This window comes from Calliphora vicina, chromosome 5 (genome assembly GCF_958450345.1).
Source record: "Calliphora vicina chromosome 5, idCalVici1.1, whole genome shotgun sequence".
Classification (NCBI taxonomy): domain Eukaryota; kingdom Metazoa; phylum Arthropoda; class Insecta; order Diptera; family Calliphoridae; genus Calliphora; species Calliphora vicina.
The window spans coordinates 86,505,399-86,532,561 of NC_088784.1; the positions used below are offsets into that span (position 1 = coordinate 86,505,399).

Below are 27,163 nucleotides of genomic sequence, written 5' to 3' on the forward strand. Positions count from 1 at the left end.
AAATTTTCGTATTAGCAACCGTTTTCCAAACAATTTGTTTTCTGTGTGTATAAGTTCTTCATATGAAAATTATAATGCCAATGATCACAGATTGATCTCCAAAAATGGAGATGGTTTCCCCGAAATATATTTTTAATCAGAAATATAAATGGTCACAGATTAAGATTGTTTTCTAAATTAAACACTTATATATTGATAATGAAGATCTGCATGCAGTATATAAAAAAACTTTAACATTTTTGAAAGGGTGATAGGTTTGTGGAACTTCTGAAGAACAAATATAAGCTTTTTATATAAGTAGTTGGTATTGGTGCAAACCATAGGACTTGAAGATTGATATTTCAGTAAAATATTTTATAAAATTTGAATTAATATAAAATTTTAATTGTAAAAGATATCAATATAAATTTGGAGCTAATGTAGATCTAAATATCCTTAAATCAATGCCGTTACAAGTTTTGCCATTTTTTATTTCCATATACCGAAATTCCTAAAACGGGGAAAATGTGTTTTTTAGAAAAGTTCTCACTGTGACGTTGTTTACCGTGTGAGAGTAAAACAAGTAAGAGAGCTATATTCGGCTGTGCCGAATCTTACATATCCTTCACCAAATTATACTTCAAAATAAAAATTTTAAATATTTTTAGGTAAACAACATTTTTTTCCAAAGTTTTTGTTTTTAATATTTTTTTTTAAATTTCAAAAATTGTTTTTGTTTTTTTAATTTTTTTTTTTTCGATTTTGACCCATTGTAGGTCCAATTTACTATGGTCTTATATACGTCGTTGCAAAGGTCTTTAAAAATATCTATCATTAGATATCCATATTGTCTATATTAATGACTAAGTAATCTAGATAGGTAAAAAATCGAGGTTGTTATCATTTTTTCCTCATATCTCTGACATTTGTGGACCGATTTTGGTGATTTTAAATAGGAAACTTCTCGATAGCATGGCTGACAGAATTATTGAAGATTTGGATCCCGAAGATATTTGGGGTCTTCAGAAAATTGATTTCAACAGACAGACGGGCAGACAGACGGACATGGCTTAATCGACTACGCTATCTATAAGGATCCAGAATATATATACTTTATAGGATCGGAAAATTATATTGTGGAAATTACAAACGGAATGACAAACTTATATATACCCTTCTCACGAAGGTGAAGGGTATAAAAACATACAAAGCTCAAAAAGTTGCTGACAGTTGCTGCATAATGGATAACGAAACGTATGTTCTGGTAAATTTTTCGCAGCTTCCGGGTCAATATTTTTATGTTGCTGATGTTCGAGAGAATGTTGTAGAAAAGTTTAGCACCCAAAAGCGGAAAATTTTCCCAAAAATTTATTGGTTATTGCTTGCCATACCAGCAGTTGCGGGAAAAGAAACCAAACATTTGTTACAACGGGCTCTATAAATACCGAAATTTACATCAAAGAATGTTTACAAAAGAGGATACTTCCATTCAAAAGACTTCTTAATGTATCCACTCATTTTAGGCCTGATTTGGCATCCTGTCGCTATTGTAGGTCTTGAGTGGTACAAGAACAATAATGCGGTATTTGTACCAATAGAGGCAAACCCTCTAAGCTGCCTTGTTACTTTGTAGAGCACAAAAAAGTGTCCAAAAGTGTGGTAGATTTTAGCATATTTTTTATAGATATTTTCAAGGAATGTTTATATTTTATATTTCAGAACTTTTGGAGATTTTTTTAAGGAATGTTAGAACCGAGTTGACCAAATTTGAGGGGCCACTCACTGACCCTCAATTTGCTTAAGAAGCTTCTCACCTCAGCTCAAACCTTGTAAAATTTCGTTATGATATCAGTTCTCGAGATACCGAATTATTAAAAGAAAGATATTGATGGGATTTATCTTTTGTATTGTCAAGTTTTATATACTTTATTTATTAACCAATATTTAATTCATAATCATTTTAGGTTACTTTTTAACTAATAAAGCAACAAATTTTAATAGGTTTTCAATTATTCTATTACATAGAAATATAGAATAAACAAAATATTAATTGAAAAACTTCCAAATTCAATCACTTCTTTTAAATTACTTTGTAAGCTCTAGTGTGAATGTTTGTATTTTCCCATAAATTGTGCTAATCAGATTTTCCTAAACCTTTCACCTTTATACAGCTCACATACATAGTACCCACACACTCATACGTAATTTCACCACCACAACAACAAACATTGAAATATCATTTCCGGTTTGGTTTGTTGAATCCTTTTTTGTTGCACATTACTCGTATGTTTTTAAGAGTGTAATACAAGTTAAATAGGAAAGAGAGTAAGAGAGAAAGAGTGTTTGTATATAAATAGCGGTATTTTCTTGTGATTATTTAAACATGATGTGTATTTATGCTTTTTTTCTACTTATAACAACTTTGTATTCAATAAGTTTCTTTTTTTTTCAAACACTTCCTTTAATAGTTTCCTACACACGTTACCGGCCGGATTCAACAGTTTATCGCGTGCCAAAGTAATGAGTTGGCCTTAATACCAACAGGAGGTAGAGTTAGGATTTTGCTTTCATTTTCTGTAGCTCGTTTGGTTTGCTGTATAGTCTATCTATGTGGTAAGTATTTTCTTTTAGGAATCAAAAATGAAGAAGGAAAATCTTGCAGGTGTGAGCGTGTAACCATCAATTGTTAAATAAACACAAGAATTATTTGAAATCAATTTTTATTATATCCTTTTTTTCAGCTTTCACAGGTTTTTGTTAGAGTCACGAAGAAGACCACCTTACAACTAAAGCCAAGTAAAAACTTGGTCATACTTTGTTGATTTTTGTTCGTCCTGCATGACAAATTAAATGAAACGCAGTGAAAAGAAATGTGTGAGTTGTGACCTATTGTATGTAGTTCAAAGCAATATAAAAGTTATTAAAACTACTAATTGAACAGGGACACTGTGGGGTTGGTTTTTTCTATAGTTATGGGTGGTTGTTGTCTGTCTACAGTTTCGATTTGTAAAGTTAATTAATGTAAGTTTATTTATTTTTAGAATAAAGGATTTGTGTTTTCATGTTTCAAGCAATCGTTCGTTGTTGCATTTATTAAAATGCATTTAAAAGGTTGTTAATTTATAGAGAGTTTTAAATTATTAAGCAACATGTCTTTCCTTTTAGCTTTAAACTGGTTTGTATAATAAGGATTGCCAGATTTTCGGACTTATTTGGAATTTTTAAACAAAAAAAAAATTATTTTTGGTCAGAAATATGAGTGACCATATTTGGCATTTTGTGGATTTTCGATGCTCTCAAGTTTAAAATTGTTCTCCCTCTTTTAAATCAAATTATGAAAGTTTATGCAAAATTCCACATTTCATTTTATGTTTCTAGTTTTGAGAAATTGTTTGATATTAAATTAAGCCAAAAATAATGTATTGTTACGAAATTGTACTTGAATTCAAATATAACGATTTTAAGGGCTGATTTAAAAGTAGCATAATGCTTTCAAATAACAGTGCTGTAATAGCAAACTGTAACATATCTGTGGGCATTATTAAATAAAAGCTTTCAGCTGACCATTGATCGTAAGTTGGCAACGCTGTATTCGAATTCGAATATTCAGTTAAAGAACATTGTAGAAATAGAGCTTTATAGATGGTTATGCAGTGTTATAAATAGTGGCAGAGGTTGCAGTCGTGAGTGAGTTTTATCAGAGACGCTTTTCGAATAAACATCAACTGAGTGCCTTAAAGTGTGTTGTGTTTTTCAAGTAAATTCGTGTACATTATAAATTGTGTCTGTATTTCTGAGAATTTATAAACGTGTATAAAAACATTGAGTGGCTATTTAATTCTGTGGTTGTTGTACATTTTGAATAAATAAAGAGTTGTTACAATTTTTAAACTACTAAACGGCTTTTATTTGCAATCAAAAGTATCCAGTTTATTTAAAGGAAATAAACCAAACGTTTTGAAAAGGTTAAAACGTAACAGTATTTTCAATCGATTTTCTGTTTCTAGTTACCAAAAAATCTAAGGATTGGGAACAAATCACAACGAATCAAATTTATATGTGCAGAAATAATACTGTGACACAGTGGTATAGAAAACAAGTAAGAGAGCTATATTCGGCTGTGCCGAATCATATATACCCTTCACCAAATATACTTCAAAATACAAATTTTAAATATTTTTAGGTAAACAAAATTTATTTTTATACCCTACACCACCATAGTGGGGAGGGTATTATGCGTTTGTGCAGATGTTTGTAACGCCCAAAAATATTAGTCTAACACCAACCTTAAAGTATACCGATCGACTTAGAATCACTTTCTTAGTCGATTAAACGATGTACGTCCGTCCGTCTGGTTGGCTGACTGTCCATGTAAACCTTGTGCGCAGAGTACAGGTCGCAATTTTGAAGATATTTCTATAAAATTTCGTACATATAATTTGTTCGGCCCAAGGACGAAGCCTATTGAAACTGGCTGAAATTGGTCCATTATTTCACCTAGATCCCATACAAATGTCCTCCCGAAATTGTACTTTATCGGTCATAAATGTTTAATTTATAAATGTATCTCCACAAATTGCGCTCCAAATAAGTTTTATATATACAAAATTCATGTCACCAAATTTTGTTACGATCGGTCCATAATTAGTCATAGCTTCCATATAGACCCGCTTCCGAAAATCACTTTGACGTGCATAAATCGCTTAAAAATGTTGGTATACTCACAAAATTCAACATAGTAAACTTTCATACTATGGTCATAGCCCCCATATAAGGCCCACTTCCGAAAATCTCTCAAAAATATAAATTATTGAAATTTTAAAAGAAAAAAGTTTTTGCTCTTTTACTTACTGTAGGGTATTAAATGGTCGGGCTTGACCGACCATACTTTCTTACTTGTTTCTTTCCAAAGTTGTTTTTTTAATTTTTTGTAAAAAAATGTTTGAAATGGTTTTTTTAAATTTAATTTTTTTTTTTTTAAATTTAAAAAATTTTTTTTTTTGTTTTTTTTTTAATATTTAGCGAAAAAAAACTTTTGGTAAAAAAAATTCGGGTTAAAAATATTTTGACCCATTGTAGGTCCAACTTACTATGGTCTTTTATACGTCGTTGCAAAGGTCTTTGAAATATCTATCATTAGATATCCACATTGTCTATATTAATGATTTAGTAATCCAGATATACAGTGGTGGCCAGGTAATTAAGACAAAAATTGTTTGCTAAGTTCCATGTAATTGTCAATTATTTTTTCAAATATTTCCACAAATATGTATGCATAAGGACTGTTTTAACACACAAGTGAGTTTTATTCGAATATGACAATTCATACATATTCACAACGAACACATAAGATTTTTCTACAACTTGACCAAAATTTTTTTTTTTTTTAAATAAACATATTTTCTCACATTTATATCAGTATATTTTTATTATTATGAAACATTCGGACCAAATTTCGTATTTTTAGTTCCATTAGTTTCGGTCATATCATGTTATTAACAGCGGATGTTCACTGAAGTGGGTCAACGTATTTTCACATATCTTTGTCCATATATGTATGTTTTACCGATTTTTCCAAACATTTTTGAGAAACTAGAAACATTAATAATAAATTTCATACCCTTAGAGGTCCTTTTATTTTGGCTCTATCGCACTTAAAATTCAGTTGATGAAAAAAATTCAAGTATTTGTCATAAATTGGTGGCCACCACTGTATGTAGGTCAAAAATAGGATATAGGTCAAAAATCGAGGTTGTCCTGGTTTTTTCCTTATATCTCAGCCATTTGTGGACCGATTTTCTCGATTTTAAATAGCAACCGAGCTGGAAGAATTCCGGAGATGTAAGTTATTTGGGAGCTGCAGAAAGTTGATTTCAACAGACAGACAGAGAAGGGTTAATCGAATCCGCTATCTATAAGGATCCAGAATATATATACTTTATATGGTCGGAAAATTATATTGTGGAAATTACAGACGGAATGACATACTTATATATACCATTCTCACGAATGTGAAGGGTATAAAAATGAGGGATTTGACATGCGCAAAGAAGAAGTGTTGTCGAGTTTAAGTTTTGAATTTTTACCGCATAGACCCACCAGGGGTGCGGCCAAGGGTTATGTTAAATTTTTAAAACGATCCTATTCCTTTGTCTGTGTTCCGCGAGTTGTTAAGTTTTCCCCAATTAATTTGCCACGTAAAAAACGTAAGGTAGAATGAATATGGGATTTTGTCTATTTTTCAAAAATTGTGTGAAAATACAAATTTTTCAAATTGAAATTCAATTTTTATTTATGAATATGTATGTTTTAATAAAACTTTATAGTTATATGCATGGCAGAACAAGCAAGGTACAATTATTGGAAAGTATGTTCTCAATTATACATTCCCTATAACGTCAAACAAAAGAAAATTAGAAAAAAGCAAAACAAAATGTCTAAAACAAAAATAAATAAATTTGTGGTTTTATTAAACAAATTTTTATGTATTTACTTTATTTCGTGAAATATTTAATTCAAATTTAAATTTGTCCAAATAAGTATGTGTTTGTTTTAATATAACGTGCAAAATATCGCGAAAAAAAATAAATAGTGATGAGAGTAAATGTTTTATTTGACGTTGTAGGGGTAAATATTGACAACTCTCCCTAATAATTGTACCTGGTTAATTCTGCCATGGTTATATGTATATGTAGATTTTTCTATTAAAAATGGAAAAATAAAAACAAATTTTGAAATTTATAATCATAAATCCAGCAATTCCCAAATTGTTTGGCTATAATATCCATAACAGGGTCGGAGTTATCGGAACCCTTTAGAAAATAATTAAGAAGATATTGGGCCATCTAAAATCGGTTACTATATTTGAATATCGACTACGCGATTTGAGAATTTTTGCCCTAATGTTGAATTTTACATAAAAAATAGGAGTTTTTTGAATGGACCTGGTCCCCTGGGTATCAAAAATTTTAAATTTTTTTTTCATTTAAAATATTTGATGTAAAGTTAGCTTTTCAAAAAGTATAAAATCCTTATACATCTTTCCCAAAAAATTTGCGAAAAATCGCCTTTTTTAAGTTCAAATGTACAGTACGAGACACAAATGTGTAAATAAATTTGGAAATATCTATAATTTGAATTTTTATGCTCAACATTTACCAATCTGACAATATTTTTTACACAATATGAAGATCATGATTAGTGAAGTATAGCAATACAAAAAAATTAATTTCAAGTAATGGCATTTAAATACCAGGATATCAAAAAGTTAAAAACTGAATTACACAATTTTGTCGCATTTTCTTTAAAGTTAAATAAACTTGTTATTATTATTTAGAAAAAGAACAATTTTAATCAATTTCATTAATGACAGTTAGTTAAAACATGTTACTAGTTAACAATTTACAATTCTTTAAGGAATATTGAATATGAAGAAGATTATCACCGAAGTTGCAAATTCTGTTACCGAGCAGCTGAAAAATGGTATCTCCCATCGAAAAATATCCACCAAATTCAATATTTCTTTTAATCTGTTGAGAACATAGCGAATATATGTGGTTTGGCTTTTCCAGCACCAATTTGTGGACGGAATTCAATTATATTGTTAAAAGATGGTCTCACTGTATAACGTCTAGTTGCATCAGGAGAAGAAAATAGTCCCCGTGAGGTACAACCAAAACTATCTTCATGCTACCAAATTAAAGGTAGGATCACACGATTGCCGCAATGCACCAATTATTGGTCTATTTTATACGTCAATCGTGTGATTTCACAACTTATTGGCTCATATGTCAAACCACAACAATATTGTGCTTATTTGGCCCAATCTAATGCAACCCTGGTACGGCAATCATGTGAATGCTTGATAGGCAACATGCACCAATAAAAAAGTTAAAAATACACCAATATTTATTGTGTTCTAGTGCGGCAATCAAAGAAGACAATTAGCGCCAATATTAATTTTTGTAAATGAAATATTGTTTTTGTGAGCCACTCTCTGACCCACATGCATCTTTTAACATTTCTTTATTAATTTTTTTATATGATAATTAAGGCCGACGCAATTTTCTTTTTTTATTTAACAAATATTTTTTTCAAAAATAGATTGGTTTTACATTTATGTAAACAAAACAAAATTTAACATCTAGCACAACAGCTGTTTCTCTGCGACAATTATTGCCACTAAATCGCTTTGCGCCAATTTACGACAATCAAATTTATATAAAATGAAGCAATCATGTGACTGCAGAGAATTTGATTGGGACAATTTCTTTATTGGACCCCAATTCAGCACAATAAAATTTGTATTAAATTGGTTCATTGCGGCAATCGTGTGATCCTACCTTAAGATTTCAAAACGTGCATCTCTTAGAGAAATCAAAAGATGTGGTTTTTATGCAATAAAGATTGTTGAAAAACCTCGTTTAACTGAAAGACCCAAGTCTCTTCGACTAACATTTGTAAATTTTTTTAAGAAATGGACCTTTGATGATTGGGAAAAAGTTATCTGTACAGATGAATCGAAAATTAACCATTTTAGAACTGATGGACCAAAATATGACTACCAAAAACGAAATGCGCCATTAAAAGACCGTGATTTTATGACGACTATGAAATATGGTGGTGGAATATTGCCATTTTGTGGTTTTTTTTCTGCGAAAGGTAGTAATATGAATGCAGAAATGTATATAGACATTATCAAGACAACAGATGTGGATAGTCTGAATGATTGGCGTGGACAAATTGAAAACACTGTGATACTACAAGATAACGACAACAAACATAAGTCTAAAAAGACGCTTAATTTTTTAAAAACCGGCAAAATTACATTGCTAGATTGATTCCCACAATCTCAGAATTTAAATCCGATTGAGAATTTGGTGCGAATTCTAAAACGTCGCGTTTATAATTATCAAAATGCATTTAGAAACACAACTCAGCTATAGGAGCGCTCCCATGATATCTAGGGATCTATAATGCAAGAAGAGTGTCGCAAACTGGTGGAGAGTATGCCCTCCAGAATTCAGGCTGCCATTGACGCGAATGCAGGTTATTCGAAGTACTAAAAAAGTTACTTTAGTAATCTGCGCCAAAAGTGTGTAAATGGGTTGCAGTTATTTTTTTTAGATTACTGGAGTATAATTAAGGAAATATTTTATTTATTTAGTCCTAAAATATCCTTAATAAATATTGTTTAAAAAAACACAAAACGTTTCTTTATAAACATTGCACTTTAAAAATGGTGTCACAAAGTGTAAATATATGACCATCATTTACACATTTTTGTCTTACACTGTATATAACTTTGAACTTAGTAATTATTTTTAAACAATTCTTTTTCTATTTTTCTACATGTTAGACCAATAAAGCAAAAATGGAGAAAATCGGGAAATATTTGGATCCGTTGTTATAAAAGAACTGGAGTAGGGTGGGTAAAAATTTTGAAAATTTGACCTTTTGATCAAAATAAGGAACATCGGAATTCATTTTAGAGGTATAGTTTCTTATTTTGATCCCTAGAATACGATTTATCTTGTCACTTGGGCGATTTTTTTGCGAAATTGTGTTATACACAATATTTTCTATAGAAGGTACTTAAGGGAATTGTGATTAATTAATGAAATTTCTGATTAATTAGATTATTCACTTTTATGATTAATTGAATATTAATGATTATTCAAAGTTCTTAAATAATTAATTAATACGAAATTGGAGCTATATAAATCCTATTCTATGATAATTTAGAGCCACCCTTATATTAAAATTTTTTAGATACTTGTTAGTTACTTTTTTTATTTATTTTTAAATTTGTTTAAGCAATTTAAACAGTTTCTGTTTTATTTCTTAAATCATCTTATAAATTAATGTTTAAATGAACTTGTGTATCGTCTCCACTAAGTGGAAAAAGCAAAAAAAATAAAAATAAAATAAAAAATAGCAACACAAACAAGCTTTGATAAGATTTTTAGCTGCAATTTAGGTGCAAATTTTTATCAACATCAACATTTTAATAAAACAAAACCCAATGCAAATAAATCATAAATTCGTATCTTTAAAACCGCAGACTCACAAAAAAAATACACCACTAAGTACATTTTCCATATAATGTACTAGTAGTTTATTTTTTCGCATTTATTTATTTTTTTAATATTAAAATGAGAGAAATGTTGATGATTTGATGAACAGAAAGTAACTCAAAACACATTTAGGTTAAACGACTACAGGGAATCAAATCAAAAAGGAAATTGAATAAATGTTTAAATCTAAAAATGAATCCATCATCCATTTACTTTGGATTTTGTAGACATTATAGTAGTTAAATACATCATCGTCTGTACTTACTTTTCATCGGGCGGTGGTGGCATATCATTGCCAGAGGGTGTACCCGGTGGTGTCTTCTCGTTTTCCATCATGGCCAGGGGTGCATCGGGCAAAGGACTGACTGAATTTGTTTCCATTTTAAAGCAATAAATTTTGATTACAAATTTATTTTAAACTTTAACTCTAAAGTGAGTAATAGTTGGATAATAGCTGGAAAAAAATAGAAAAAGAAAGGGAAGTTGTGAACAAAAATTATAAACAAAGATTGTTGAACTATTTCTGGCATAGAAATGAATGATTTTTTAGTCATTCATGTGTTTTTTGTGTGTGAATAACATTTTAGCTTTGAAAGCAGTTTTATTTTTTAAATGATTCTTTTTTAATTTTATTTTCAAACTGCAAAAAAAAATAGGAGTGAAGGGCAAAAAATTTTAGAAATAATCAAGCATAAATATGTTTATGTATTTGAAGTATTTGCTGTAATTTAATTCATAAAAATAAAGCCCATGTATTACACACAAATTTTATATAGGGTGCCTTTTTAAGCCCCATATAATACGAAAGGGTATGGTATGGTATTCAGGTAGCCGTCCAAAAACTTTCGTCTCGTACAGCTCACTTGGGTCCAATAATCGTTCCCTTTGTGATACCTGAAGCAGAAAAATTAAGACAGAAAGAAGGAAAAGGGAAATAGAAATTAAAGAAAAGGGAAATCTATAGATTAAGTTATAGTGAAATTTCGAGAATATAAAAAGAGAAAAGAAGGAGGAGGTCGAGAATTCCAAGAATTCGAATAACTCAAACCATCATGGGTTGCTGGGTCCTTAAGAGGCATAATTTGCATGTCTGGTCTTATCAACCATCCGCTTTCCTTAATAAAGGCGTCTATACATCTTAGATCCTTCACAGATAATCCGGAGAGGGTACTACGGCATCGTTCAACTAAGTGCCTGGTACGTAGATCACTCAGTGCCGGGCAGTTACAGAAGAAATGTAGGATGGTCTCTTCCTCATTCTGACAACTTATACAGTAGTCGTGATAAGGTAACCCAAGTCTTGCAGCATGGGTACCAAAGGTGCAATGCCCGGTGATCATTGCCACCATGTTGCTTAGTCGTATTCGTTGTAACCGAAGTAGATACGAGGTGCATTTACAGTCCAACGCATGCCATATCATCCTCGTGGTGGCACAGGTCTATTCATTTCCCCACCTTGCTTGGGCAAGTTCGTAATATACGTCATGTATCAGTTCCTTGCAGGTTGACAGCGGGATTACACAAAGGAAGTCTATATCGTCGTCCGACTTCAAGGCTCCTCTTCACGCCAGGTAATCTGTAATACAATTGCCCTCATTATCCCTGTATCACGTACCCATGTGATTTTATTTTCATCCATTTAAGGATGTCCGGCATTCCTGGACCATGTTCGATGTTATATAAACACCTATCAAGGATTTAATTGCGGATTTACTGTCAGTATATATATTCGGATATCTCTACCAGATACACTGTAATATCTGAGCCAGTTTGTCGCTCTTCTTATGGCCGATATCTCGGCCTGAAGGATGCTGCATCAATTTGGGAGCCTAAAGGATATTCTTATTCCGAATTCAAGAATGTATATACCACCGCCCACCCTTTCCCCCTTTTTGGACCCATCCGTATAGATTGATAGCCTCGTTCCATCGACGGAGAGACCATCAGCGGGCTCCATACTGGATGAGATTGAGAAACCAAAATTCCTCAGGAAGAAGGGTTTGGGGGTGCAATAGTCAACATGATCAGCAAGATTTTGTGATCTTCCTATTATGGAGGCATGTCCATAGGGTCTGAAATTCCATGCATTTCAGGCATTGAGCCTAAAGGCAGTGCTAGTTGCCTGGCCATTAGATCTACTGGGATCCAATTGAGTAGAGTAAAAAGCGACTACGAATAGCTTAACTGTCAGACGAACTGTCATACTGTGCTCACGTTTTGACATCAGTATACTCTGGCATGAATAAATGAATGATTATAAGGGCCAGCCTAATAAAATAACTCACTTCCCCATTTTCCGTTTATTTTAAAGATGACATTACAGACGTAAATAACGTATGTATTTCCAAACTAGTAATCTCAATGTAAATATACTGAACATTTGTTTGCAAACATGTTCTATTTATTTGTTTTTTACATTTACCCGTTTACATACTCGTACAATGTTTCAAAACTTTTTGAACATGAGTTTTTGCACATAAATAGACTTTCCAACATGATTTTCTATGTGATTGCCAATACATTTGAACTCATAATGAAATTAGCATAAATTCAAATTACATTCTAACATAATTGCAGTCGTAACTCATATCTGCATCTTCCTTCATTCATCATATTCAACATCTTCTTCATTAAAGATTATTTGAAGTTTATTAGCTTTTTGATAAGAGAACTATGTCATTAGGATTATTTAAATCATAAATACAAACTCGCATTTCAACACATAGATTTCATTTGAATAGAGATTTACAATTTTTGATTTCAATTATAATTAAGTTGTATTTTAATTTAGTTAAGTAGTTTTATATAAATCTTTATACAATACCTAAAGTATAAATTCAAAGGAAGAGATTATATTAATTTGTTAATAAATTAATTCTACATAAAGGGTTTTTATAAAGTGTGGTGCAAAATAAAACTCTATGCTACACCAATAATATGCAGGGATTAGAGTTCGGAACTACTTATAGTTTCTCGCGAATTAAATTCTCAGCAAATTAAATATTTTAACTGTTTTACTAGGGTTCATAATTTCTCGGACTTTTCTATTCCCGGGATGTAATAAACATTTATTTTCATTTCCGGGAATTCCCGGGAACTTTTTAATAATTAGTTAAACTAAAAACCGATAAAGTTATTCGAGTAAGTAGTCGTCATGGACTTTTGCCTTCATTTTAAAATTGTCATCAATCCAGGGGCACCGCAAGGTTCCATTCTTTCTCCAACTCTATATCTTATCTTAAGTTCCAACCCCACCTATTCTTTAGCTGATGGCAACAACATTTGCCAGTCATATTCATTCAATTATAGACCAAGTTTGTCGGAGATTAGGTCAATGAGGAAAAATCTGAATGTTACGGTTAACCAAGATCTTGCGAATGGGGTTGTGTGAATACAGTCGATTTTAATGCAATCAAGAATGAATGTAAAGATGTTCTAGGCATGAGTATTCAAAGAGATGTTCGCTGGACAAAACACATTTTTCAAGTGTCGAAAGAAAAGCGTTCAAGTGCCTGGGTTTTCTAAAACGGTGTAGGAAATACTTCACTCAATCTGATCTCCTTACTATTTATACCATTTATAACAGACGCTAAATGAAACACAACTCTCAAGTGTGAACCGGTGCTTCGAAGTCTATTTTGGAGTTACTCTCTCTAATCTCCTACCCACAACCTATTTTCCTAGTTCCAACACAATGCATGAGTAGAGTTCTTCCTATGAGAGCTGGTCCAAGCAAAAAAAATAATAAAGTTCAGCAGTTTACTAAAGTTATATGTCTATCAGCTGGGTCAAAAATACGGCCCCCAAAAGAGAGTAGCTAGAGGGTTAAGATCTCTCACAAAAATTATCCAATAAGAATGCTCTCAGACATTAACTTACACCTATTTTTTCATTTAGTATAATGCTCCCTTCGATCAAAAAATAAAAACTTTGAGTCACTGTAAAAAAAAAAACTCAGACCAGCTGGACTATAAGTTTATTCTACAAAAATTATCTACTCAACATGCCCTTTCAGAATTATAGTGTCACCATTCTGTTCCAATCATAAAGTTAGACAGTGTAATTATTTGTAATGTAGCGAGAAGTCAATTGGTTAATTCATACATACCAGGTAATCTAGCGTAAAGACAATTGTCACTAAGTGTCTCTAAATAGTCAATAGTGTAGTCACTTTAAACATTAATTGGGTATTATTTTTGTCTCTAACATAGCTAGTTATGTGACTAGTTGTCACCCTAAATGATTGGTAAAAATAAATTGTTATGAACAGGAAAATTACTGTCTTTTTTCCTCAGATTAAGTTGTATGTTTGGTACTAGCTTTATTAGTTTTGGTGATGTAGAGATACAGATTTTATCAGTTTTAACCCATTTTACACCCTTCAAATTCGAATTTTCAAATATCCATTCTTAATGGATCTATACATCGGGAGATGTACCTACATACAATATTTCAAGACATGCAAATGTTCAAAATTGGGAAAATTCGAAAATCGACTTCACGAATGGTCCTAATGCAGAGTTTCAGGTGTCTAAAACCATCTTTACAAAATTGCCTTTCTAACGAAACCGCTTTGTTCCGCTCATCGGATTGATGGTTTCAGAGTCTATAATGGCGATAGGTAGAAACATTTTTTGTGTTTTATATACATATATGTGGGATTTCATATCAAGTGAATCAACTTTTGAAATCGATGTCTTCCGATCGGGATGAAATTTACACCAAGGTTAGTCCTGTAGATGAAAAATAAATTTAAAAAAAGGACCCATTTTGAAAAAAAATTAGATTTTCCAAAAAAGTCAAAAATTGTATGTCTTGTGGACACAAAATATTTATTTTGATAGATATGCCACTAAGCAGCCAAAAGGTCTTTAAGGAAACTATCTAAGCTTTCTTATGAGAAAAAAATAAAAAAGGGTCTATTTTGAAAAAAAAGTTAAAAATTTTATGTTTCAAGTTACAAATATTTATTTTGGTAGGTATCCAACTCGCATTCCGCTAAGTGAACAAATAGGTCTTCAATGAAACTATCTAAGCTTTGTTTTGAGGGAAAAAAGTTTTCGAAAGATTAAAGAAATTGTTATCTAAACTATTTGGGAAACATTTTACTAAAAACAATATTTAATAAGTTGAGAATAAGGATGAGAAAAAACACCTATTAGGCCAAAATGTCAAATTTTGACCGCCACTAACTCAGATAGTTCTACACCATTTCCAATTGCATTTCAGAAATTTCTAATTGTATTTCAGAAAATTCCAATTCAATTTCAGAATTTTCCATTTATATTTCAGAATTTTCTAATTGAATTTCAGAATATTCCAATTATATTTCAGAATTTTCCATTTATTTTTCAGAAATTTCTAATTGTATTTCAGAAATTTCCAATTGTTTTTCAGAATTTTCCAATTGTATTTCAGAATTTTCCATTTGTATTTCAGAATTTTTGATTTATACTTAAAAAGTTTTTAATTGTATTTCAGAATATTCAAATTGTTTTTCAGAAATTTCTATTTGCATTTCAGAAATTTTCATATAATTGGAATATTCTGAAATTCAATTACAAAATTCTGAAATTCAATTGGAAATGGTGTAGATCGATTTGGTTCAAAAATTACTATCCAATTTCATACCGATCGGAAGACATCGATTTTTTTATTCTTATCTAGTTAAAATTGTTTAGGTAACCTATTTTGGTGGTTGTTATTCAATACATTAAATAATCGCTTAAATGTCAACAATAATACCCAACACTACTATACATATCCCCCAAGTGTGATGTTGTCTTTGGTGTTTGGAATTTTTAATTACAATTATTAAAATACATATATGTATAAAGACAAACAAAACGACTCACATCAATTTGTATGTAGATTTGAATACATTTGAGGTAACATCAATCAAATCGTTCTACTGTTAAAGTAAAAGTTTATTTTATTTGTCAAACCAAAAGCCAAATTGTCTTTTAGTCATTTAGTTCACTTCACTAATGTGGTCATAATATCTAGTCTCTATTATTTACTTATTTATTTCGTATAAGGAAATTATAGTATTTGTAGGTACATTTATTTTTGGCTTGATTTTTACATTTACAGTTACCTAGTAGTGATAAAGTATGTGGTGGCAGTTAAGGGGGAAAATATGCGTAGTTTTTTGTACGATTAAGCAAACAAAATCAAACCAACAAACAAATCACCTAAATTAAATAAATATTTTCCGTTTTGGCTTGTTGCATTTTCCAACAACAACTATTTTCCTGTGTATATTTCATTAAGTTTCATGACGAAAATATTGGTTGGTTGTTGCCTCGCAATCGAACTGCTCCACTGGTCTTCATTGCCAAAAATACAAAAACAAAAACAAAAAAAAAAAACTCAAACGTGCATTAATTGTTTTAGTTCAATTCACTTTACTTTTAGTAACAATTTCATTTATAAATGTTCAGTAGTATTATTTTTGCGTGTCAATTGTCAATATTTTTTCTTCAATTTCGTTTTCAGTTTCATTTGTATTCAAGTTAGGAATAATAAAGTTTAATTATACAATAACAACAACAACAACAATAGAAGAATCACTGACAAGCAGTTGCTGAAGAAGTCTTGGTGGGGTCTTATACCAATATGTAGTGGATACAAGTACTTTTTGTCCAACTTTAATTATAGCAAGAAAAGGGGCGTGTTTGCTTTGCTGTTTATTACAATTATATGCAGGTTCTTTACATTGTTCGAGAGTCTTCCTAGAATTTTGTGTTTTTATGACCAAAGAAAACTCATAAAACGATAAATGAAAAAAAGGAGTAGCTTCACTGAAATATAAACTAATACGACATATATGTATATGAGGAGCCGTAGAACAAAAGGTACTTTTTTGAAAATTTAAAAATTTTGGGAAATTAATTTTTTTCTAGAAGATTTCAACCCAAATGTTATAAAAATACCAAAAAAATCAATTTGTAAAAAAATTCAAAAAAGTAGGTATGTACCTTTTGTTCTGCGGCTCCTCATATGTATGTACATTAGGGTGGCCCTTAATAAACGAAAGTTGGATTTTGGCCATTCTCACCCCCCCAGTTTGGTGAACATTAGTAAAAAAATCATCCTGAACAAATTTTAGGTAAATCGGTTGGGGTTAAGACGTGCCGCAAGCCCTCTGAAGTTTTGAGATGCATTTACAAGGGGAAAAAAATCATTTTTTTCAGTTTTTGTAAAAATTTTGCCATTAAAAAATTACTTTTGTAATTCAATTTAAAAGAATCGAAATGTGTACGTAATTGTCGTTCTAATGAGACATAAAAAACAGAAATCGGTTAAAAAATTTTAAAGTTATTAAAAATTCGCCAGGCCATTAACGTGTCTCAGGCCACTAGAACAAGAAATGTTGGAACAAAATTAACATATTTTGAGAAATATTAAAATAAAAGCTCATTTTTACTTAAAATATGTCCATATTTACTTGTATATGAGTTTTTGTCTTCGTAGGATACCGTTAACCTATTCTTAGGTATGAACAAAAAAAATTAATTTTTTTAACGGCAGTTTCAAAACTCCATTTTCAAATTTTTAAAAATTTTGTTAAACAAATTTCAGAATTTTTTGATCATCTCATTGGGATTTATTAAGAGTATAATAGGGAATTAAATCGTGAAAAAATTATGAAAATATCTCTTATAGTTTTTCCGTACCTGCGATTTAAATTTTGAAATTTTCGAGAAAAACCAATTATTTGGCAATTTTTAGGCCAATGAGCTCTATTTTCTTACTCTTATGAATTTTAAGCAAAACTTAATTAGAATATTATAGTCCAGATAATTCTAAATATACTCTGAAACTTTTACTAAAATCAAACAACGTTAACCCTTAAATCGTGAAGGTCAAAGGTCAAATTTTTCAATATTTGGAATTTCTCTTGGAAAGATTTTGAAATGTTCGAAATGTTGTATATTTTTGGGCCGATTTTGATGAAATTTAACAAAAATATAACACAAAGCCTAGTATTTACAAAAGCAGCAGAAAAATTAAAATTAACCCTATATAGCACTTGGTGTTAAAATGACCCCAAACTTCTAAAACCATAAAAAATTATGATTTTAAAAGTTTGGTGTCATTTTAACCCCAAGTGCCATTAAGCGTTAATTTCCATTCTTGTGCTGTTATTATAAACCCTAGAGTTTATGTTATATTTTTGTTAAATTTCATCAAAATCGGCCCAAAAATATACACCATTTCGATCATTTCGAAATCTTTCCAAGAGAAATTCCAAATATTGAAAAATTTTACCTTTGACCTTCACGATTTAAGGGTTAACGTCTTCCGATTTTAGTAGAAGTTTCAGAGTATATTTTGAATTATCTGGACTATAATATTCTGAATAGGTTTTACTTAAAATTCATAAGAGTAAGGAAATAGAGCTCATTGGCCTAAAAATTGCCAAATAATTGGTTTTTCTCGAAAATTTCAAAATTTAAATCGCAGGTACGGAAAAACTATAAGAGATATTTTCATAATTTTTTCACATTTTTATTCCCTATTATACTCTTAATAAATCCCAATGAGATGATCAAAAAATTCTGAAATTTGTTTAACAAAATTTTTAAAAATTTGAAAATGGAGTTTTGAAACTGCCGTTAAAAAAATTAAATTTTTTTGTTCATACCTAAGAATAGGTTAACGGTATCCTACGAAGACAAAAACTCATATACAAGTAAATATGGACATATTTTAAGTAAAAATGAGCTTTTATTTTAATATTTCTCAAAATATGTTAATTTTGTTCCTACATTTCATGTTCTAGTGGCCTGAGACACGTTAATGGCCTGGCGAATTTTTAATAACTTTAACATTTTTTGACCGATTTCTGTTTTTTATGTCTCATTAGAACGACAATTACGTACACATTTCGATTCTTTTAAATTAAATTACAAAAGTAATTTTTTAATGGCAAAATTTTTACAAAAACTGAAAAAAATGCATTTTTTCCCCTTGTAAATGCATCTCAAAACTTCAGAGGGCTTGCGGCACGTCTTAACCCCAACCGATTTACCTAAAATTTTTTCAGGATGATTTTTTTGCTAATGTTCACCAAACTGGAGGGTGAGAATGGCTAAAATCCAACTTTCGTTTATTAAGGGCCACCCTAATGTACATAAGAAATTAAAAATTTATTTTATTGAAAAATCATTTACAGCTACAGGGTTCCTACTCCTATTTTTTTTAATTCCCGGCAAATTTCTTTATAAGTAATCTTCTTAAAGTTACAGTATTGTTATTGCTCAGATACGTTTTGATTTGTTGCCAACCGAATGATTCGATTATATCCATAGATTTCTTAGATTCTTGCAACAAAATATCAAAATTCTCTGCGAGTTGTTAAGTTTTCCCTAATTAATATGCCACGTAAAAAATATAAGGCAGACATGTTATATATCAATGGATACAGAATTATGTCTACTTTTCAAAAATGCATATAACTTTTGACAATTAAAAAATTCATGGAATGCTTTTTTGAAAAATATGACAAAAAATGCTTTTTATTGAGTTTTTGCATAGATACAAATTTTTCAAATTGAAATAAAATTTTTATTTATGAAAATTACATAGTTATGTAGAATTTTGTATTCAAAATGGAAAAGTAAAAACAAATTTTTAAATTTATTATCAGCAATCCCGCAATTCCCAAAAAAGTGTTGAAAAATCCCAAAAATGGAAATTTTTAGTTTTTTGGCAATAACATCCATACCAGAATCGGGTTTATCGGAACCCTTTAAAAAATAATTTAGAACATATTGGGCGATCTAAAATCGGTTACTATATTTTGATAACGAATATGCGATTTGAGAATTTTTGCCCTAAAATTGAATTTTACATAAAAAATATACTATTTTTGAATGAACCTGGTTCCTCGGTATCAACAATTTTCAATTTTTTTTCATTTAAAATATTTTATGCAAAGTTAGCTTTCCAAAAAGTATAAATTTCTTATACATCCTCTTAGAAATTTTTGGCGATAACTTAAAAAGAAAAAAGTACCTTTTTCCCAAACAATTAGCGAAAAATCGCATTTTTAATTTTTTCGAATTGCTTATAACTTCGAATGCTCATAACTTTGGACTTAGTCATTAGTTTTAAACAATTCTTTTTCTATTTGACACATACATGTGTTGTTACTTCAATAAAGGAAAATTGGAGAAAATCGGGAAACTATTTGGATCCGCTGTTATCAAAAAACTGGAGTAGGGCGTGTAAAAATTTTGAAAATTTAATTTTCAAATGCGAATAGCTCCTAAGCTATAAGAGATAATTGATAGCTATAACGAGGTTTTTTGTAGTGCTCCATGAGTAGATTCTATATGTGTAAGTTTTTGTAAAATTTAAGGATGTAACATACCCGAGTTGTCCTACTTTGAGGACCCTTGGTCACGCTCCTGGTGGGCCTATGAGGTCCAAGTTCAAAACTTAAACTCGACAATACTTCCTCTTTGTGCATGTGAAATTTCATTCAAATTGGACTTACCGTTTCGTATTTACATATTTATTTCCCTCTATTTTTTTACCACTGTGCGTTGGTTAAGATATTTTCGCTGTTATAGCTCGATATTCACGTATTTCCTTTTTTACAAACACCCACAAATATTCGAATAATTCTCAACACTTGCCATATTTCTATTTTGTTTACTTGTTGTTGTGGTAAATATATTTCGTTTATTGACCTCACCCATGTATTTATTGTACGTTTCACAAAAAAAAATAAAAAAAATTGTGGGTTTTTATCGTGTGCTGAGTTTTTAACATGCAGCAATTTTTTTGCAACAACAACAACTATCAAATTGTAATAAAAAAGCAACAACAACAAATAAAAAATTGTATTTAAAAAAAACACTGCACAAAGCAAAGTGTCCCTGTCAGCGGGAAAAATGAATTGGAAATTGAAGTAAAAAAAAAAATAGCAGAAGAAAAGAAGACCGAATCAAAATTCATTTATTACCTAGAAATTCACACAAATGCAAACTTACACAGGCAATTGGCGGAATATTTCGTTTTAATTGAAGAGCAGAAAACCGAACAAACAGAATTAATAAAATAAGTGTGTTAAAAATGTGAGGGAAATAAAGAAAATAGACATGCGTAACGACTTTTGCTAGCCCTACAAATAGTTAAATACTAAAAATGAAGAAATGTTTGAGGTTATACCATTACGATGAAAAATAGATACATTACCATAACCCGAAGCGAAAGAGATCGTATGTGAAGTTCGGCCAATCAGGCGAATCCAAATATCCATAGCGCTATGGTAATACTCTGTATTTGGTGGGAGCAAAATGGTCCTATCTATTATGAGCGGCTGAAATCTGGCCAGACCTTTACGAGGAACCTATACTGAACACAACTGATTCGTTTGAAGCGAGCATTGGCCGAAAAACGCTCAGAATATGCGGCCTAACATGAACTGAAATATTCCATCATGACAACACTCGTCCACATGTTGCAAAACCTGTTAAAAATTATTTAGAATAACGTGGTTGAGATGATTTGCCTCACCCGCTTTATAGTCAAGACCGTGCCCCGTCCGACTACCATTCGTTTCGATCGATGTAGAACGCTCTCTCTGGGATACGCTTTACTTCAGAACAGAGTATCCGAACTTGTCTTAATTCCTTCTTGGCACTTCACTATAGTTCAAAGTATCAATTTTTCCGTGCGAAATTAATAACTATTAAAGTATTCTACTGCTTGATACCAAAATTGGACCATAGTTTGAAATACTTATATTTTCAACAAATTTAAGAAAAAATTAACCCTTTGTCGACCATTAACCCATCAGGAGAAAAATAAAGTAAATACATTGCTTTTGATTAGAAAAAAATTATTTCATATTAGTTTTCAGTCAAATTAGTTGAATCAGTGAATTCATTTTGTAAACACATTTGATTCAAAATATTGATTGAAGTATCAGATAAAACTTCGCACAGTGGTATAGAAAAAAAAGACGGAAATAAATCTGTAATTTCTAAATCCTTAGTCCTTAGTTATATTTGAAGAAAATTTTATATGCGCAAAGAAGAAGTGTTGAAAAGTTTAAATTTTGACCGCATGGGCCCACCAGGGGTGCGGCCAGAGGTCCCCATTGTAGGACACCTCGGGTATGTTTAATTTTTAAAACGATCCTATTTCTTCGTCTGTGTTTTCTATCGTCTGCTTCGAATGTATTAATACCTTGTGTACTGTGGATGTCATTGGTAACCAAAGATACAAATCTGAAAGCATATATCACTATTAAGCCATATATTGTTTTCATTTCGAAAATTATCTTCCTTTCTTCTGCATTTTTGACATTTTTCTTTTAAGTAATTGTAGACAAAATGGCGGATTTTTCATCCAATAATTTCTTACAGCCCTTAGGAATAACAGGAGCACTAATTTTCTTCACAATATATTTAATAATAGCATAATATTTTGCGTCTTTTGGGCGTTCTTTTAGCCAAAAAGTTAATTTTTTTATAGCACAGTAACCTAGAAAAAATTTAATTACTCCGAAAGCGCAAAAATGCGCAGTATGAAATAAAGTGAAATGAATTCACGACATTTCAATATATTTACTTCATTATATTTCAAGTTTAACAAACGTTAACATATTTTTAAAAGCTTCTATAAAGTTAAAGTTTTGAAATCAAAAGAAATTACTTTAAGGTTATGTTTAAAAATTGTAATTTTTAATATAAAGGGAAATAGTTTCCAAATATTTAGGAAAGAAGAATTAAGTACTTACACGTCTCGTTGTTTTCCATTTTAAACATTATTTAAATTATTCACACACTTTCCACAATTAACGGTTAAAATTTACAATATAATATTGATACTATTCACAAATTTTTAAAAATGTATCGAAACTTTGACTTTGAAGGCGTGCTGTCAAGCAGTATTTTGTATTTTACAAAAACCAATTGCGAATTTGATTGCATTGGAGTTTTTTTTAACAGGTTGACAACAAAAAATAATGAATAATAACAACTTCGAAATTTGAATTTCGCACGGAAAAAGTGATACTTTGAACTATAGTGCACTTGTAAAAGTGCTGCCAAATACAGTTTTCGATCTGAAAATTTAACAATCGTTCTTAAATTGCTCATGAAAAAACACTTGTGTTACTGAAAATCTAAATTTTCAAACACTCATTGTGTAAAATGTGGGCTTTAAGAGAGAATCATTGGATCAACAACACATTCGTTTGACACAACAAAACTGTCATGTGGTAATGGGTTGTTATTACCAAACGATTGTCACAACAAACAATAGTCTGAATGTACTGTACATTCAATTCGTTTTTTAATCAAACCTTTTCTTTAAATGTGTATGTGTAATCGTATAATAACAGAAAACTACCACTACATTGACAGATGTCACATTCCCAGGAAATTTGCTGGACATTCGTTTAATTCATTAAGCCAAAAACACACTCTTTCATGTAGCGGATAAATACAGTAAACCTGCCCCTCTTTGTATGGGAAATTTTCAAATTCAGATATTATTGATGTAATATTTATTTAAAGTCAATCAGACCATGCTGTCCAAAATGTTGCGATCAGAAAAATCCTTTTAAATGTTTTAAATAAAAGTAAAACATTAACCCTCATATGCATAAACAGTTTTTAAATTTGTCAAACGTTTATAATAACAATTTTAAATGGAAATTTTGTTTTATAAACCTTTGATAAATTTAAAAATTGTTTATGCATATGGGAGTAAGATTTTCAAACACTTTCAAATTTCTAAAAATATGTTTATTTATTAACCCACTTATTCATAATCAATTTTTAATTTCCATACAAAATTTGTTTTATAAAAATTGATTATAAATAAGGCTTTAATTATTTAAAAAGACAAAATTTTTTTCAATTTAACATTTTCAAATTGGTTTCAGAAACCGTTAATTTTCTTCAAGAACTTTTATATGCAACAAATGAAAGTTGTCAAATAAGTTATATCGAACCATATGGTTATTTTGACGTTATACAACCATTTTTCAAATGGCGAGAAAAAACATAAAATTTTCAATAGGCAACCAGTGTCATATATATTTGTCCCTCTTTCCAAATCACAACCATTTGGACAATTTCTTTTGTTCTTGTTTCTATTGCCACATTACTGAAATCTTGGAGTAGTCTTACAAGGTCTTAACGATATTGCTTTTACATTTCTGCTGAGGAGTTGATTCATTCAACTCTAAATCCATAAGTTGTAATTTGTGGTAAAAAAAAGTTAAAACAACCCCCTGTCTATAATTGATATATTTTTATCATGATAAACGTCAAAATGGTTGTCAAGATAAAAAATTATCAGGTATAGTCTCCATTTATTAGTATTATTGCTTCGTTATGACAAAATTGTTAGTGCTTTTGCTAAGACAACTTTGTCTTGACAACAAATGTCATTTATTGTTATGATAAATATTTGTCAAGTATAGACAGGGGGCAAGGAAAAAACCCCATCGTTTCAATAATTTTTTTATATTTTTCAACTTTAAGAAACTAAAACTAGTAAAGATATAGATAGACCTTGGATTCTGAAATTTTGTAATTTTGTTGCATGTAGAGTGAGTCCAGCCAAAACTTATTCTTGGCCCAACAAATTACTATTTTATGTTAGCTTCTAAAAATATGTCAGATATTATCTTGTCTAAATCATTAGGCAAAAATTATCATATAAATTATATAGGTAAAGATCTGAAGGTTCATCGTCACACTGTTTCCAAAACCATTAAACAGTGTAAGGAAGACTTGAACATTGAAAAGGAATCCTGAAGGTTCATCGTCACACTGTTTCCAAAGCCATCAAACAGTATAAGGAAGACTTGAACATTGAAGGAAATCTAGATGAGGAAGCAAAAACGACTAACAGATATTGGTACTGCAAAAGAAGTCTAACAACTCTTTCAAGAGCACCGTACAATTCTGTCAGAAAAGCAGCTCATAAATTTAAATGCTCTGATAATTTTGTGTGCAGAATCAAAGCTAATGCTGGTTTGAAGTCGTATAAAGTTCAGAAAGTTCCAGATCGTAATGCGGTAAAGAAGTTGTGTGATGGATAATGAAACTTATGTACTGGCAGACTTTTCACAACTTCCGTGTCAAGATTTTTATGTGGCTAATGGACGAGGTGAAGTTCAGAACAATTTCGACCAGAAAAACAAACAAAATTTCCCCAAGAAGTTTCTTGTGTGGCAAGTCAGTTGCAGTTGTGGCAAAAGAAGCCAATCCTTTGTGACATCAGGCTCGATAAACACAGAAATGTATATTACGGGGTGTCAACAAAAAAGGTTTTTACATTTCTCAATACCGCACAGAGTGCCTTCATATTTCTGGCCTGATTTGGCATGATGTCACTACGGATAAAAGGCCCTTGCGTGTATTCAAAGTTTGAATTTCAAACAATAATGTAAATTTTGTACCAGAGGAGGCAAATCCACCCAACTATCCAGAAATTCGGTCTGTGGAAAGGTATTTGGATCTTTTAAAAAAATAATTAAAGAACACAGGAGAGGTATACCAAGACATGTCCGATTTTAAGCGTAAGTGGGCCACCTCGTCCAAAAAGGTAACGGAAGCAGCTAAAAAATCTTTAGTAGGAGGATTTCCGGTAAAAGAGGATAAATTTATAAATACCGAGTAATATGCCAATATTTTAATGTTTAATGAATTTGTATGTACAATATTTGAATAAATTTACGTATGTATTTTTAAAGAGTTTTTATATTAAACGGTTTATTATACCCTACACCACCATAGTGGGGATGATATAATGCGTTTGTGCAGTTGTTTGTAACGCCCAAAAATATTGGTCTAACACCCACCGACTTAGAATCACTTTCTGAGTCGATTAAACGATGTCCGTCTGGCTGGCTGGTTGTCCATGTAAACCTTGTGAGCAAAGTACAGTTCGAAATTTTGAAGATATTTCGATCAAATTTGGTACATATAATTTTTTCGGTCTAAGGAATGGCTGAAATCGGTCCATTATTTCACCTAGCCCCCATTCAAATGTCCTCCCGAAATTGGACTTTATCGATCATAAATGTTTAATTTATATATATGTATATATGTTTTATATATACGAAATTCATGTCACCAAATTTTGTTACGATCGGTCCATAATTAGTCACCCGCTTCCGAAAATCACTTTAATGTGCATAAATCTCTTAAAAATGTTGGTATACACACAAAATTCAACATAAATAACTTCCATATAAAAAATAAATCACACGACCTAAATTCATGGTGATCGATGCATAATTGGTCAAAGCTCCCATATAAGGCCCACTTCCGAAAATCACTCACGGATATAAATTATTGATATTTTAAAAGAAAAATGTTTTTGCTTATTTACTTAGTGTAGGGTATTATATGGTCGGGCTTGATCGACCATACTTCCTTACTTGTTTTTATTTAACTTAATACAAGTAAAAGTTTTTTTGGTTCACTCTTTAGTGTCGGTTACACAAAATCCTTTTTGTTGAAATCATAAACACTTAAGAAATAAGGAACAAATCGGTTTCATAGATTTTTAAAATAAAAGAGTTTTTGCCCATATATGTATATATATATTTGCTAAAAGATCATGTTTATGAAAACTCTAATTTCGGAATATTTCAACAATTAGTTTTCAAACTCAAACAACAAAATCAAAACCCTTCAACACAAAGTTACTTTGTTTAAGGACCTGTCTAATGTACAGTACAGTTCATATTGACACGATTTAAGGTGAAATTCTAAATATTTATAAATAATTTATATTATTCTCGCATTAAATAAATAAAGAAAAAAAAAACGAAAAACTCACCCTTAATATTTGAATAATGTTAGAGTTATTTAACGATGCTTCTTAGTTTTATTACGTTTAATAGAAAAAACGTTGGGTGGGAGAGGAAAAAAAGGGCGGCAACTTTTATTTGTTTGTGCGGTTTAATTATATTTGTTTCGTTACGTTTTGGCAGTTGTATAAATTAACTTTTTTAAGTTTAAATGCAAATATTCATTTCAAGTTATATTAAAGGAATTTCACAAATAGCGTGAACTTATCTTTTATTGTAATTAAAGGAATTTTATACACCTGTAAAGGGT

The 27,163-nt window shown here is 30.6% G+C and overlaps 1 protein-coding gene across 1 annotated transcript in view; it reads right to left on the minus strand.

The window, feature by feature from the left end:
• nemy (no extended memory) overlaps positions 1 to 27,163 on the minus strand; it is a 75,694-nt gene extending 48,531 nt beyond the window's left edge. Inside the window, exons 1-2 of the mRNA XM_065511694.1 lie at positions 26,883 to 27,163; positions 10,321 to 10,509 (exon numbers count right to left, since the gene is read on the minus strand). Of these exons, the coding sequence (XP_065367766.1) occupies positions 10,321 to 10,436 (116 nt within the window). The 5' untranslated portion in view covers positions 10,437 to 10,509; positions 26,883 to 27,163. The remainder of the gene's footprint in view (positions 1 to 10,320; positions 10,510 to 26,882) is intronic.